This window comes from Hyperolius riggenbachi, chromosome 2 (genome assembly GCF_040937935.1).
Source record: "Hyperolius riggenbachi isolate aHypRig1 chromosome 2, aHypRig1.pri, whole genome shotgun sequence".
NCBI lineage: Eukaryota > Metazoa > Chordata > Amphibia > Anura > Hyperoliidae > Hyperolius > Hyperolius riggenbachi.
In genome coordinates, this window is record NC_090647.1 from 253,885,363 (window position 1) to 253,902,834 (window position 17,472).

General features: G+C 41.4%; 1 protein-coding gene across 2 annotated transcripts in view; it reads right to left on the bottom strand.

Moving 5' to 3' along the window:
- Positions 1–232: 232 nt before the first annotated feature.
- CASTOR2 (cytosolic arginine sensor for mTORC1 subunit 2) overlaps positions 233–17,472 on the bottom strand; it is a 206,807-nt gene continuing 189,567 nt past the window's right edge. For both annotated transcript variants that reach the window (XM_068268545.1, XM_068268544.1), the window contains exons 6-9: positions 14,735–14,845; positions 13,740–13,822; positions 10,238–10,332; positions 233–2,717 (exon numbers count right to left, since the gene is read on the bottom strand). In XM_068268545.1, the coding sequence (XP_068124646.1) occupies positions 2,652–2,717; positions 10,238–10,332; positions 13,740–13,822; positions 14,735–14,845 (355 nt within the window). In that variant the 3' untranslated portion in view covers positions 233–2,651. The remainder of the gene's footprint in view (positions 2,718–10,237; positions 10,333–13,739; positions 13,823–14,734; positions 14,846–17,472) is intronic.

The window sequence follows — 17,472 nt, forward strand, 5'->3', positions numbered from 1 at the left end:
TTAAGTGTGGCTGTAGGTACAGGTGGTCACCTAATGCATTAAACATGTATCACTTAAAGGATAAGGGAACTCATGGTTTACAAACATTATAGAAAAGTAATGGTTTTCCAAGGAAACCAGGCAAGTGGTAATCAGGCCTAATATTACCATTTCCAAAGCAAAGTGGACTGCTCATAGTTCCCCACACAGAGGAAATGTTTACTGACAATTAAGTTCAAAAAGGACACTCTGCCACCTTCATCATGGCACAATTTATTTATTCACTGCTGCAGTGGGTGTGTCCTAATTTAAATACATTTCATAAACACTTTACATGGGACTTGAAATGTCAGTTTTTACAGAATTATGTAATCTGTAAAAATGAGAAAATTCAATCCCTGCTCAATTTCCTTCTGTTCACAGAGGCAAAGAGGAGGGAAAGAAAACTATGTACTTCGGGCCTATGCTAAGGTTCCAAAAACACACTTGCAACTGACCCCCATTTACTGGGTTTAAAGTTACCATAAATTCTCCTTTAAGATAAGGATTTTTGAATTTCACAACAGATGTATGACTTTCACACTAGATGCAAGAATTTGGAACAGACAAGATGTTGGCAGAGTGCTTGTTCTGCAAAACGTTCCACAGTTCAAATAGTGACCTGTTCCATTGTATATATTACTAAAGGCCAGCTCAGCCTCAGATTCAGATTCAATTTTATGCATTGGTAAGTCTATTTTCAGGTTCAATATCCATCTCTGTACTTCGTTCACTGCCTCATGATCTCATCTTCACATCCCACACAAGTATATTCTGTGCAGATCCATGGAGGAAGCCCACTTACATGATTAATATACTACCATTCCCATGAATGCATATATCAGGCTACCTGAAAAACATTGATGATTAGAAAGCCATCTCTACAGATCTTCAAGCATTTTGATTCGGATATCAAACAGGAACCAGCAAACCTGCATTCATTAAAAATTGTGGTTAGGATTTGCTACCCTCATCTGGGTCACATCATATCACAGTGAGTATTGCTGCTAGCACCTGCAACAAACCACAATCACACAATTGCTATTTTATGAATACCAGCTAAGAGCTAATATCAACAGTCTAGGTTTGCTTAACCACTTGTAATACTCCCTTTGGAGAGGTCTTCGTAAATCAGGCTAGTAGAGTAGTTGGGAGTTGTGGACAGATTTGCGTTAGATAATTTGCATTGCCTTTGATACTTTTAGTAGCATCCAACCTGTTTTCGAGATGACTAAATCTCCTTCATAAAACAGACTGCACTAGTATGTAAGGATGAAGACTGCTGGTTCATGGGAAACCAATGATTTCACAGTACACTAAATAGTTAAGCGTTTTCTGTTAAATTAATTCAGCCCACAAAATAACAGTTTGCAATATGTAAGTAAAAGTCACTGACAAACTTTAAACTCTAAATGGGATACATTAATCCCTTGACTGTACATAGCATGAACTGAAATTTACCATAATTGTATAGTAAAACCTTCCACGTTTACAATTCCAGGTTTTATGAAGTTTCTCCCTACTTGGTGCAACAGCTTCAAGGCAAACGTTTATACAAGATAAAGGTTATATAGTATATAAAGTTTTAGTCTAACACTTGTAGTGTGACAGTAAAAGAATGAGCTTAGGACATAGAACCCTCAACATGCAAAATGTTCTCAGTTGGCAAGTAATTAAAAAAAAATAATTTTACTAATTACTAAGTCAAAAGCTGCTAAAGCAATATTTGTTTTCTACAATGAAGCACTTGTTTTGTCTTAGAGGCAGCTTTCAGAGCAAGGCCAACGTTGCTTGCATGATTAGCATGGAAATGGTGCACCAGTTAAAATATTCCGGAAAGGCTTATTTAGAGTCACTAAAAAAATGTAAAATAAAACAACAGCACAATTCACCATGCAAAGAAATAAAAAGGGGGTAAAAGCAGAGTCAAGGTGCAGAGAATTTTACAAAGCTGCCAACACTCCCACTTTCATTTCTACATGGAAACTGTATCAGAATCAGCTGATGGACATTGCCTTGACCAATCATCAACTTCAATCCATGTTCCAGGCAGGAGCAGCTCACTAACTATTGCTCTCAGGACTGGCAAGGGTATGAAGCATGACAGACCTATCCAGGTATGTAGTACTAGCTATTGTAATACAATCTTTATGCAAGTCTGATGCCATTTCAAGAGGAGTAGATGAATACAGTGCAATGTTCTTTATCATTGTGTGACGTTCGGCCATGTTTTTTCAGTTTGCAATCTTCTTCACAAAGATATTTTCAAATTACTCTTTCACACTCATCTATAAGGTGCAGATCAGATCAGGTCTACAGCCAAGGCTCCTTTGCATCTCAGTAATAACTAATTGCAACAGTGCAATGCAATTTTTATATTTTTTTTTCCTTTTACATTTTTTTTCTTTTTTTTTCCATTTTGTTGTTGTCCTAAATTAGCAGGAAGGTTACAGATCACTTTGAAAACTAAACATAAAAAAACATATGTGAATAAAGGAAAATAAAACTTGCTGGAGATATTCACGATAATCTCCATTTCAGTGTTTTTCGTCCTTCATGGCACCTCTTGAGATTCAGCTCGTCTTAAAATACTGCACAGAAAAAAAGTAAGCCATCCACCAGCCAGAAGATTCCTAATGCTTTCCCGCTTGGCTGACTTGGAGCGCATTAATGACACCGTTAATGTTTTCTTCGGGTACCTACAAAAATCAAGGGGAATATGAAGAGTAATCTACATTAGTATCACCTTGATTAAAGTAAACACAAATAATTAACTCCTATATAAAAGTACACAAGAGTACAAAAGGGGAAAAAGAGGAGCCCAGGGTATCAGTACAACTATGTAAAAATCACATAAAATAGAAAAAAAGTGAGGTAGCTTATCTCAAAGACAAATTCATGTAATTAATGAATTTCAATATGTAGGTTTTGTGGGTCTATGCCCACTTCCTCAGGCCGAGTAAAGTGCCAAAGGGTGCTCTGAGCTGAGTCTTAAGCCACATCTACACACGTAGATGCGGCCGCGATGTTCCTTATCAATCGAGCCGCTCATGCGACTCGATTGATAAGATCTGACAGGACGGATCTTCTCACCGCCGATACCCTGCTCGCTCCCCGCCAGGGGACAATGGCAGGGAATCGAGCGGAAGATAAGCGGCGCCGGCGGGGACGAGCGGGGAATCTAATCCGGCGCACGCGCGGCGAGCGGGGACGCGGAAGAGGCGATCCAGCGGCTAATCGAGCCGCCGGATCGCCGCCTCATCTACATGTGTAGATGAGGCTTAAGGGCTTCTTTCCCCCTTTTGTGCTTCTCGCCCTCTTTGGGAAAGGTGTTCTATTTAACTCATTAGTAGTGATGGGCTCATGAGTACATAACTAGCCGAATTTGTGATTCTAATGAGGCTTAATAGCCTCAGGTGTGTGGCTGGGAGAGAGGGGGTTAATTACCCAGACGTCCTGTGCTTCTATGCGTATCACACGCTCGCACGCGTCCAATGGGATGCATTCCACAACAATACCGTGCACTTCCTCCTTCCAGCCAAAGGAGGAAGTGCAGGCTAGTGAGTCGTGGAACGCGACCCGTTGGATGCGTGCGAGCGTGTGATACGCATAGAAGCACCGGACATCAGGGTAATTAACCCCCTCTCTCCCAGCCACACACCTGAGGCTATTAAGCCTCCTTAGAGTCACAAATTTGGCTAGTTATGTACTCGTGAGCCCATCACTACTCATTCATTAGTGGCTCTGCCACACTTCGGAACCATTAAGCCATTATGAGTCATTGCAGTGCAGTGATTGGTTGCCCATCTGCAACCTTCCTTTATGAGTACCATCGGGGCTCCTATTGTCTCTGTGCTTTCTGCCCTCAGGGTGCTTATAGACCACCCCCATACCTGCAGCTACACAAGAGAGTAGTCAAGAGTTGTATGACCTTTTGAGGGGTGTGTGTTAGGGGTGGCTGGCCTCATTTAAAGTCTTGGTTTATATGCAAGCCAGTGCAGTTGCAGTAGTGTGGTCCCCCGAATCACACCCCTTCTGCAGTACATTTATCCTCTAGCCAGTAAACCAGTGATTTTCCCTATGGTGCTTCCCATATAGTGGTCCAGCATTGCAGAAGTGTCCCACTGCAGCTCACAGCAGGAACTACAATAGTGGTTGGTCAAGCATTACCTAAATCAGAGGATGGCTAAAGGAAAGGCTGCCAATACTAAGGGATGCTTAGACATTTTATATTTGCTGATATGGTTTATATCCTTTCCCTACATTTTTAAAAGTATACAGAGCACCAGGGCCAGATTTCTGTAAGGGCCACAAAGTCCCAGGAATTCTTTGGCTGCAGCCCGGGGGAACCTGGACATGAAAGACTGGTTGCTACATATGAAAGAGAGGGCTTAAAGCGGTATTGTCACCATAAAAATCATATTTCAACTGGTCTGAGTGTATTAAGTGATAAAGATGCTAATCCTGCATTTAAAACTTGCAAAACTTTTTCTGCTGTTATGGTTTGGAGTTATCACGTACTTTAGGAGCACTGCCCCTAGTGCCAAACAGTGCCAAAAAGTTGAATGCTGGGAGTTCTTTTGAATGCTGGGAGTTCTTTTTATCTATAATATATTCCTCCTCTTCCATTTATTTCCGTGTCTAGCTGATCACTTGTGTTTACAAGCAAGGCTGAGGTGACTCAGTGATTGGATGTGTAATAATATAATATAAATTAAAAAAAAGACTCTGGAAGGAGGGCAGCTAATAAATACACAATGAGCAAGAGAAGGGAGGGGGGAAAACAAGAGTCAGGGAGGATATGATGTCAGCAATAGCTTGGCAAGATGGCCACTGCCTAGAATAGGATTTTCTGCTTTTCCTTTGTAAAATTCACAGGAATCATTACGTGGATAGCAGAATACATCTGTTATGTAAGTAGAAGTAGTATTTATCTACTTATATGTGATTTTTATTTCTATGTTAGCATGGGTGTCGCTTGTTCTTTAATAATAGGGAACAACACATGAAATAGAGAAACTGATGCTTAAAGAGAAACTCTGACCAAGACCATTGAACTTTATCCCAATCAGTAGCTGATACCCCTTTTACGTAAGAAATTATTCCTTTTCACAAACAGACCATCAGGGGGCGCTGTATGACTGATATTGTGGTGAAACCCCTCCCACAAGAAACAATGAGTATGTACTCCTGGCAGTTTCCTGTCTGTGAACCTTGCTGCATTGTGGGAAATAGCTGTTTGCAGCGGTTTCCAACTGCCAAAAAAGCATGCAGCAGCTACATCACCTGCCAACAGTAAAAATGTCACCATGTAATAAATGTCAGAATGTAAATCAGGGATTTAAAAGATTTTACAATGGGCAAACACTGACTAAATCATGTATACATAATTATTGTAAAAAATGAAGCACTTTTTTTTATTACATTATTTTCACTGGAGTTCCTCTTTAAGGGAGCTGTTCATGAAAGAGAGGGGTGCTGTACATGGATGATACACATGGGAGAGGGGGAAGTCTAAAAGCTTCCTGTTTGATGCCCTCCTCTCTTCCCCAAATTTGATTAACTAGGAGTGACAGGCTTAAAGAGAATCTGTATTGTTAAAATCGCACAAAAGTAAACATACCAGTGCGTTAGGGGACATCTCCTATTACCCTCTGTCACAATTTTGCCGCTCCTCACCGCATTAAAAGTGGTTAAAAACAGTTTTAAAAAGTTTGTTTATAAACAAACAAAATGGCCACCAAAACAGGAAGTAGGTTGATGTACAGTATGTCCACACATAGAAAATACATCCATACACAAGCAGGCTGTATACAGCCTTCCTTTTGAATCTCAAGAGATCATTTGTGTTTTTCTTTCCCCCTGCATCTCTCATGCACTGAAGTTTCAGGCTGCTTGTTTCTTCCTGCAAACAGCTTTACTCTTGTCTGTAATTCTTCAGTATGTGAAAGCCCAGCCAGCTCAGAGGACAATTTATCCAGCTTGTAAAAAATAGAGCAGAGAGAAGCTGCTCTAATCTAAATAACACACAGGCAGTGTGCATAGAGGAAGGGGGAGTTCATAGCAGAACCACAACACTGAAGAACTTGGCAGCCTTCCAGACACAGGCTGACAAGTCTGACAGGGGAAAGATACATTGATTTATTACAGAGACTGTGATAGTAGAAAGTGCTGCAGTAAGCCAGAACACATTAGAATAGCTTTTGGAACTTGTAGGATGATAAAAAACAGGATGCAATTTTTGTTACGGAGTCTCTTTAATGACCCTTTTAACTACACACAGCCAAGAACGGGTTACATAGGAATAGATTGGGTGGCTGTCATCTTATATCTGTGTTCCTAAATACAGCAAAAATAAATCTGTTTTTTTCAACCCTGGTTAACGTTATCTCAAATGAAACAAAATCATTTCGATGTGTGTATTGACATTAATGCAATTCACAAAACAAGGAAGGGCCCATAACTTAATTCTGGGTAATGTTATACAAGCCTAGCATCTTGAACAGAAAGCTTGCTGGATGCATACTTCATTTTTGTTGTATTAGTTTGTTTTGTGTTTAATAGCCAGAAGTTGGCTTCTTGTCCTGTTCACTATGGCAACATCAGCAGTGTAATTGTGTGCCGTCTGGCAGAGGGTGAGGTGGCTTGGGCAGGGATGTTTAGCTGTTATTGTTTTGCTGAGCTTGCAGCTCTTTTCTTGTCTCACACTCTCCTCTTTTCATGTGTGAAACTGGAAATACTATTAAAATAAAAAAAGTCTACATGTAAAAATGCCAGCAACATAAATGTACTCAAACAGGAAAGGTTTTAAAGGGGCACTACAGCGAAAAACTGTAAAATTTAAAATATGTCCATACATATACAAATAAGAAGTACTTTTTTTCCAGAGTAAAATGAGCCATAAATTGCTTTTCTCCTATGTTGCTGTCACTTACAGTAGGTTGTAGAAATCTGACAGAAGTGACAGGTTTTGGACTAGTCCATCTCTTTATAGGGGATTCTCAGGAATATATTTATTTTCAAAAGCACTTAGTGAATGGCAGTTGCTCTGTCCAACTGCCAAAAAACTGTGTAGGGAGCAGGGAAGTTGCCAAGCATCATTGTTTAAATCCTTTTTAGGGAATAGCTTTATAAAGAATAAAAGCCTTGCTGAGAATCCCCTACGAAGAGATGGACTAGTCCAAAACCTGTCACTTCTGTCAGATTTCTACTGCTTACTGAAAGTGACAGCAACATAAGAGAAAAGTAATTTATGACTCATTTTACTCTGGAAAAACCATACTTCTTATTTGTTTGTTTGCATATATTTAAAATTTTTCGCCATAGTGCCCCTTTAAAGTTTGTTTTCAAATGGATATGATACAATTAGTTTGACTGCTATTGCACAGTTAAGGTATGCCAACCTTTACAAATATGGTAGTACCTTGATTAAAAAGGGAACAAACAGAGTTTCCCATAGGATAATTAAGAAATTCTATTTAAAAAAATATTTGATATTTGTTAGAAACTCCTGCTGTGGAGTCTGCCAAAATTTGGGAGCAGAAAAGCTTATTTGTTTATTGTTGTAATAAAGATGTCTCTAATGTTACAATAGCCAAGTAGCATAAACCTAACAAAGAGGACAGTTAAAGTAATATTTTTTAAAACGGTGTTCCACAGCAATAGGATTAGTTTTCATTTCTGTAGTTTATAAATTAACCACTTAAGTACCAGCGGTCTCTGCCCCCTTAAGGACCAGAGACTGCTGGTACTATAAACGGTGGAATACTGACCAATTGCAATTGTGGAACTGCGCAGGTGTGGACCACACTCATGCATTCACAGTACTGTCACATTCAGAGACTTCAGATCCTCCCTGACCACCACACCGCTGTTTGCTAGGGTCCTCTTTGTGGCCGAGCTTCCCCCCCCCCCCCCATGCATGAGTGGCCAAGGGCCACTGTGCAGACCATACTATGTGCAGAGGGGGAGTGCTGCCGCAAACAATATCCAACGTTAATCTCAAATAATTTCCAGTGCATAGTAGCGTATGGGCGTAGAAGATTGGGGAAGGCTCTGAACTATAGATTGGAGAATGTTCCCTCTACTGAAGTGAGTACCTTTTTTTGCCAGGAGGGGGGGGGGGAGGGAGGAGGTGGTAGTATCTGGCTTCAGGTACCCTTTTACCTGTTTAGAATCAGAAAACAAGATGTCATATGCAGGTAATGTCATTTTTAGAACGCATGTACAAAAATAGGAAACTAAGGGCATAAATGGACCGTTGCTAACATACAAACTCATAGCTAAGTATAAAACCATTCCCCTAAAGTACACCCCAAGATTTTCAAAGGGAGGCTTATGGTTTGAGGGCCAGATTGCATGCAAGAGGGTACCCCAATCGGATAGTCTTTACAGCTTATCATATAGCATTAAGGCTGGTACACAGTGAAATTTCCCATCAGATAGATAGGCTAAATCGATAATTTCTGACATGTCTGATCTGCTCCCGATTAAGAACGGGATAGATTTTTAGATCAGTGCTGAAAAAAAAAAAATCAATCCTGTTCGATTGGAAGCAGATTGGACATAACGAAAAATGATTGATTTGACCTATCCAACTGAAATTGCATCACGTGTACCAGCCTTAAGTGAAGGACAGACAAGATCTGATGAGGAAATTCAGTGTTAGAAAAGAGTCAGATACACAGTCAGGTGCTATAATTTCTAGTAACAAAAAGGATGTCAATGTTTTTTGAATTGTAGAAGCATACGGTGCACATTAGAATAATGTAAAGAAAGTACTGTCCAGATATTGGCATCTACTGTGTAGGGCTCCTGCCATAATGAAGATCGTGGGTAAGGAGTACAAATGTGAATGACCTATTAGATGCAGATTTGGTCACAATAAAAATAAGAAAAGCAAAGGCTCAAAAGGTATGCGTTGCTGCAGGGATGCAAAGGGTGTGAATATGTACAAAAAGGAATACATTTTATAATTGCAATCGATCTTAGTTGTTTTCCGTCAATGATTAGAGCTGAAAAAATATCAAAGCAAATGCAATGTCCTTGTGGACTGCTATATATTGGGGAGTCTTTCAGATCCCTGAAAACTAGGATGAAGCAACATATAGCTGAAATAAAAAGTCCCAATGAGAAGAATCCAAATGCTATGCAATAAAAAAAAAAAGAACATAATTAAGATCCTAAGGGTATGAAAGTGATGGAAATGTATACACTAAACACAAACCCTTGTTGAGGGACTTTGATAGGCATTTTTTTTTAAAGGAGTCTTTTGGATCTTTAACTGCAAGTCTAGTCTAGACTAGACCCTAATGGAGATTGCTTGACCAGCTAATGTACGCACCAGTACAAGGAATGACGTGCTTATTGATCAATGGTCATACAACTGAGAAAGCCCCAATGGGGTGAAACATCATGTGACCACTGCTTGCATCACCACAGTCCAACTCCCCTCATGCCTCCAGCCTCATTATAGCCATATTTCACGTCATACTATGCCATACACAAGTTACTACAAGGTGCAGAGGAACCTTACTACAACATGTGAGAGGCTGCCTCTAATCAGGAAGGTCATGCGAGGGTGAGGTTGTTCAGCACCTCACCAGCTTGGTCCAGATGATATGTTGACTGTGGCTATGTGGTGGTGTTTAGCACAAATGGCGTGCTTGTCATTTGTATCTAGAGGCTTGCTATTTAAGCATATGGGTGGGTCTCAGATTACACTTGCAATGGTTTGCATTTGCTTGGAGATGACCTGCCAGAATGGTCAACTTCATAGACTTGAGCCCAAAGATAATGTTTGGTACCATATCAGAAGTGCAATTCCGAGTGGAACTTGGTCTTTACTGGGGTCTAGTTGCCTGATCTTGTGATTTTTAGGGTAAGGGTTTTATATTTAGGTATATGTATGGTAGTAATGGTTTGAGTTGGGCACACACGGAGGATGAGATCCTGTAATGTTGCTCTTTTTTTTTTTGTAATGTTATTTTTTAGAATTTGCAGAGAGCAAGAAGGACGCCCCACAACAAAAATGATACAATTGTCAGCTTTGGCCAGCTAGTGTGCAGTAGTAGATAGGTAGTAGATAGGTAGAAAGAAGATTAAGTGTAATAATAATAATTATAAGTGTGGAAAACTTTAGTTCAGGTTTGCTTTAAGAACCATTTACATAAATAAAAATATTTTTGACATGGACTTCTTGGTGACAGGAATTACTTACCAGTGCATGATCAAACTTAAAGGTACTGATATAATAGGCAGGGATGTCAGCAGCAGCTAATGGTTCTGAGATCTGGGCAACAATCCCACACTCATCTGCAAAATAAAAATATCCATATATCACTATATTATATAAACCATACAATAAGATATGGGGTGACCGGAGCAGAGAAAGCATACATATTAAAAACAGACAAATCGCTAGTGGAAATCAGTGTTTGGCCACTTCTGAAAATCATTGTCTGATCAATTTGCTGCTGCATCCACAATCCACAAATGTAAGTTTACCATGCAAAGAAGAGTCCAAATATAAACATGATCCAAAACCACTGCCACCCTGAGTGGGCCCGTACTCCTTTAACCACTTCACCACTGAGGGGTTTTACCCCCTGAGCACCAGAGCAATTTTCACCTTTCAGCGCTCCTTCCATTCATTCGTCTATAACTTTATCATTACTTATCGCAATGAAATGAACTATATCTTGTTTTTTCCGCCACCAATTAGGCTTTCTTTAGGTGGGACATTATGCCAAGAATTATTTTTTTCTAAATGTGTTTTAATGGGAAAATAGGAAAAATGTGGGAAAAAAAAAAAAAATATTTTTCAGTTTTCGGCCATTATAGTTTTTAAATAATGCATGCTACTGTAATTAAAACCCATGAAACGTATTTGCCCTTTTGTCCCGGTTATAAAACCATTTAAATTATGTCCCTATCACAATGTTTGGCGCCAATATTTTATTTGGAAATAAAGGTGCATTTTTTTCATTTTTGCGTCCATCCCTAATTACAAGCCCATAGTTTATAAAGTAACAGTGTTATACCCTCTTGACATAAATATTTAAAAAGTTCAGTCCCTAAGGTAACTATTTATGTATTTTTTTAATTGTAAATTTTTTAATTTTTTTTTAATTACAAAAAAAAAAAAATGGGGAGTGTGGGAGGTAATGAGTTAATTTTATGTGTAAAAGTCATTTATTTGTATGTGGAAAATGTGTAGGGTGTAGTTTACTATTTCAGTATAGTTTACTATTACAGTACCTTTTTGTTTTAATGCGACCTCCAAGCTTCCTTCCGGAAGCTTGGAGGAAGTATAAGGAGGCTGGACACGTGAGTTTTTTCTCACAATGATCGCGCTGCCCATAGGAGAGCAGCTGATCATTGTGGGGCTTAGATCAACGAACGGGAATGGATTTTCCCGTTCATTGATCTCTGGGCGAGCGGGCGGCGGCGTGTTTACTAGCGGCGGGCGGCGTGTTTACGAGCGGGAGCGCGGGCAGCGTCGGGAACGCGGAAAGTACGTGTTTCTCCGTCCCTAGTTGTTAAAGGATGGAAAAAGGGGCGGAGAAATACGTACGCGCGGGGGTAAAGTGGTTAAAGGGGAATGAAGAGAAGGCGAAACCAATCCCATGCCTGACAAATTAAAACTGGAAATGTTTTTCGAAATCATGGATACTGTATCCCTCAAGCTAAAGAGGGAAAAAACATCCCGCTTGTTATCAGCACACAGTTCAAAAACCAGCTTCTGTATTGGTATGGGAGTGCATTAGTGTACCTGGCATGGGCTATTTCCACAACTGTGATGGCTTTATCTATTCTGAATGATATATACTGTACAGGTTGTGGAGAAACACTTGTTGCCATCCAAACTACATCTTTGGCATTCTCCTGCCAGATTGAGCAAGGCCTTTCAGAAAAAAAGTCTATTCTGCGTGCATTACAAAGTATGGCTCTGTAGGTAAAGGGTCTGGCTGCTCAAATGGACAGAGTTTTCACATACTGAGAATATTTGGTGCACTGTGATACAGAAAAGGAGATTGCAAACTTTTGATAAACATTACTTATCAAAAGATACTGCGCTCAATATCCCGTAAACACCACTACTCCAGGCAGCACACTATACAGGAGAAAATGTTCCCAAAATATTCCAATCGAAATAGCAGCGCCAGCAGAGTCCACTTGTAACCTCCACAGCCAGGACCTTTAAAGATAAGCAGAGTACACGAGGGGAGCCCTCATAGCAAGTAACGTTTTTTCACAACACCCTTGTGCTCAAAAGGTAGTGTTGAAGTGATCAAGGCCATCACCAATAGGACAGGAGGACAACGTACTCCCCCCGCTACGGAGCTTGGGAGACGCACGCACGCTGTATACAGGACATCAGCCGGGGACGCGCAGGAGGCGACCGGAGCTGCACTTGGATGTGTAACTATGATGTGCTTTTTAACAAGAAGTTTTTATGTACGTAGATTTTAAGAGGGGCCATAGGCGCTCTATTAAACTGATTTACACTATGCAAGGCCGTCTCTCTTATACTTTTTAGAAGCTGTCTTATGGGAATTGATACGCTATATGCGAAGCAGTGATCTGGTGAGCAGGCGAAAACGGGGGGGGGGGGGGAGGGGAGTGCGTTGTCCTCCTGTCCTATTGGTGATAGCCTTGATCACTTCAACACTACCTTTTGAGCACAAGGGTGTTGTGCAAAAGCGTTACTTGCTATGAGGTCTCCCCTCGTGTACTCGGCTTATCTTTAAAGGTCCTGTGGAGGTTACAAGTGGACTCTGCTGGCGCTGCTATTTCGATTGGAATATTTTGATAAACATTGGTGGCATTAAATTCAAAATGAGCGTATGGAGTTGGGGTTTAAACTTTGCAAGCCTGAACACTAGAGTCTATATTGGATCCATTTGAGCATTCCTAAAGGCCAGTATACTTTTCAAAAGATTAAGCCACCCAGGCACATTGGTGATATTGGCGGTGGTCTACCTTTGATGGCTAAGGGCACTGCTGTGCCTCAGCGGGAGATGCAAGTGAAGTCCAGCCACATATGCCTCACTGTACCCTCCATGTTATAGAGCGTCCATCAGATATTACAGGGCATTATTTAGGGTTTACACCTGGCCTTCCCATAAAATTCCACAGTGCTCCCTGATTCTAGAGTGCAACCCAATATTTAAGGACAGAATTCAGATGCGTCCTTGACGTTCATGTGCAACCTGACATTAGACAACCCTAATATTGTTCGTGCACCCCTGGATTTTACAATGCCCACCCTTGATACTGCACAGTGTTCTTACAAAAGAGGAATATCTCCTGTTACTACAGATTGCGACACAAGAAAATAAGCTCAGCTTTTGCCACAAATATTACAAATAAAACAAGTTATTCTACTATGAGGACGAATATAAATATTGCATTTTGATACTGACTAGAGGGATGGAACATTCAATAAACTGCCATACTTCAGTACCGCTGCAAGAACTATTTCCCAAGTCCATAAATTGTCTTACATATGTTTAAATGAGATATCTAGGGAACTTGAAATACTTTGAATATCAGGAACTGCTATGTGTTATTTTTTCAAAAGTCAAATAAAAAGGTGGCTTCTCACTCAGACTAATGCCCAAGTACTCAAATATTCCGATCCTCTCGCAGACCTTTTGCTTGATTCTTGACAGCACCAGATTATTGCCTGTGGACAAAATCTAACTGTAAATACTTACCAAAGCCAAGAGGTTGTCCGCCAATACGAACCATCTTCCAAAGCTCGCCCGACGCACTTGTAAACAGCAAATTATTAGGAAACCTGAAAATAAGGGTGACAAGACACTGTGTCATGAAACAGCATATATATATTTCTGACAAAACAACAAGTTTAGTTGCAATACTTTTCTGTACATAATAACTAAAAACAAAAATACTATGTATAAGGTGATCCGGATATAAAACTTCTTGCTTTTAAGGTGAATAGGTAATATCAAATTTTATTTTACTAAGGAAAGACTATTTCTAAAACTGGACTTAGACTATGTAGGGACAATTAACTATTATTAGAATGAAGATTGGATTGTGAGCTCATCTGAGGGACAGTTAGTGACATCAACTCTGTACAGTTCTTCAGAAGAGGTCAGTGCTACACCAAGGCATTATAATGATATCAGAGGAAAAAAATAAGGCAGCTCCAACTGGATAATGGTTTGCTCAGTTTTGTGCCATCTCCATGATTTTGTTTTGTAAATTTGGCAAGCATGAGTGGTGCACCTGCTGGGATTTGGCACAGGCTATGACCAGTGTGGTGTACAGGAGGGAATTCAGAGTTGCTTGTGTTTTTGTTCCTGCAGGAAGTTGGCATAGCGTGATGTCACTGACACATCCTCCCCTCTACATAGAGCAGTACATGTTCCTCAGCAGGGTGTCTATAGCTTAAAACAGAAACATGTAAACCTAGAAATTGAACAGAATACTTTCCAATCAGAGTTGTTTTTTATGCGGAGGTTTTTACCGCTGTATTGCAGTTCCAGTGCTATTGAAGTAGCCTTATTGCCTAAAATGACATTGAATTTTAATACTATTTTGATCTTACATCAGAAATCCACTGTTACAATAGCACACATTTCTTTGAATCAGCGCTAGAAAATACCCTGATGTGTTTTACCGTCCTGAGCAATAAACAGGCATACACCAAACCAGACAGCAATTGCTACTGGCCAAATCTCACCTCTGCTGTGTCTGTACATCCATCACCAAGGAAATGTAACCCTCAATGAGGGAAAAGGAGAAGAAGCGGATATGACCAGATTCTTCACTGCCCACCACCGAATCTTTTACTCTGTAACAGAACCAGTTCACAGTGTCACTATTAGAAAATACGACGCCACGCATTATTTAAATAAATGATTTGGCTGTACTTCCACATGTCACTCTCCATATTCTCTCTAGCTATTAAATGGTCTGTGCATGTGGAATTACAACAACAGTAAATCTGTAGCAAGTAAGAACCACACAAGGGTGGCTGCACTACTCCACTACAGCATGATACTGTCTATCAAAACCATCTAAGAAATTAAGGTCATAAGAATACGATAAGAAACTTTCACACAACATACAAACACCTACACTAACAACATCAAAATGAAAGTTTCAGCAATGTAACCACCAGTAGGTATTTAAACTCTTTAAAACTGATTTATCATTTAAGGCTTAAGAATTCAAAATGAATAAAAATCAAATCCTGCTGGTGGTTAAAAATATTTACACTATCCAAACGTATACTACAATAAGAACAGCAAAAGTAAAGTGCTGTGGAAAAGTCTTTATTTCACACTATGGGTATGCCCCAGTTCCACTCACATTAGTGCCCCCTATTCCAGAGGAGCATGCATGACCCACTTATGCTAAAGATCCTTCCTTCCGGTACCTCCTCCTACAGATACCACTCACACTGTGGATTGGTGGGGGAGGAGGAGAAGGACAACACCATTACTGACACAATGGTGATCACTGAGGAGGAGTGTGGTCACCAGCGCCCTTGCTTACCTTTCCCGCCACAACTCCGATCCTTCAATTTCATACCACCTTAGTGTAGTAGTAGCTCTTATCCTTTTTCACCAGTGCCCCTGTAGGGATAGCTTACCTGCTTTTCCAATGTGTAGCAGGCATGGTAGAACTGTTGGCATCCAGAGATGCTCGGATGTGCCTTATCCACGAATTCGGAAATCCGCGTGGTTGCAAAAAAAAAATCCGCATTCGGCCCCGCCGCATGCGGATTTTTGTCCGCGTCCACGCAACCACGCGGATTTTTTCCCGTGAATGGCGTAATCACGCGCGGATTCACGCCCGGAGGCGGATTTTCTTTTAACGTTAATAACAAAGCCCCCATACATGCTACAGTCCCCCAAATAGCATGGATTATCGAGGTGATAAGGGGCAACATAACTTCAACATAAAAAATTCCCCCCAAAAAATTTTTTCTCAAGAAAATGGATTTTAAAGTGAAATCAACACTTTAAATGGGGCTATTAATTGGTAATAAGTGGTTTTAAAAAGGGATATACGCGTTAAGCAGTCAAAGAGGTGAAGGCGAGTTCCAATGGCACTTGGCGGCGAAGGTACCGCTGGAGGAGGATGAGTGGCTGACGGCAAAAAGGCTCCAGAGAGGTTTTTGTAAAATTTTTTTTTTTTTGCAGCAATTAGCAATGACATCGCAGCAGAGTTGTCAGTGGACACGGGCAGTGTGAACGCAGAGTGCAGTGGTGGTAGCGACTGAGTCAGGAGAAGGACTATGCGGGCGGTCAGTTCAGCAGCACAGAAGGACCACGGCAACATACTGGTGGTAGTAGTAGCAGCACAGCGTCATAGTGCTGGCCAAAAAATTAAATGCACCCGGCGACCCGGGCAGTGTGAACGCAGAGTGTAGTAGCGACTGAGTCAGGAGGACAAAGCGGGCGGTCAGTTCAGCAGCAGCAGCACAGTAGTAGTAGCACAGCGTCATAGTGCTGGCCAAAAAATTAAATGCACCCGGCGACCCGGGCAGTGTGAACGCAGAGTGTAGTAGCGACTGAGTCAGGAGGACAAAGCGGGCGGTCAGTTCAGCAGCACAGAAGGACCACGGCAACATACTGGTGGTAGTAGTAGCAGCACAGCGTCATAGTGCTGGCCAAAAAATTAAATGCACCCGGCGACCCGGGCAGTGTGAACGCAGAGTGTAGTAGCGACTGAGTCAGGAGGACAAAGCGGGCGGTCAGTTCAGCAGCAGCAGCAGCACAGTAGTAGTAGCACAGCGTCATAGTGCTGGCCAAAAAATTAAATGCACCCGGCGACCCGGGCAGTGTGAACGCAGAGTGTAGTAGCGACTGAGTCAGGAGGACAAAGCGGGCGGTCAGTTCAGCAGCAGCAGCACAGTAGAAGTAGCACAGCGTCATAGTGCTGGCCAAAAAATTAAATGCACCCGGCGACCCGGGCAGTGTGAACGCAGAGTGTAGTAGCGACTGAGTCAGGAGGACAAAGCGGGCGGTCAGTTCAGCAGCTCAGAAGGAGGACCATGGCAACTTACTGGTAGTAGTACCATAACACCAAAAAATTAACCAAGGTAGGCACTAGGCAGGTAGTAAATGTCTTTATAAAGGCAGGCATAGTTAACAACAGCACATGCAGCAGCCACTTCATGTCCCCCTGTGTCCGACAATAGGGGCCAGGAACTCACCTTCCACCCAAGCCTGGTTGATTTTCAGGAAGGTGAGTTTGTCCACAGAGGCGTGGGAGAGCCGAGAGCGCTTCTCTGTGACCACGCCACCGGCCGCACTAAAGCATCTCTCTGAGAGGACACTGGAAGGAGGGCAGGATAGGAGTTCCAGGGCGTACTGGGAAAGCTCGCTCCAGATGTCCAGTCTCTTGACCCAGTACTCCAAGGGGTCCACGGGGCTGTCGGTGTCATTGAGCCCGCTGGATGACCCCATA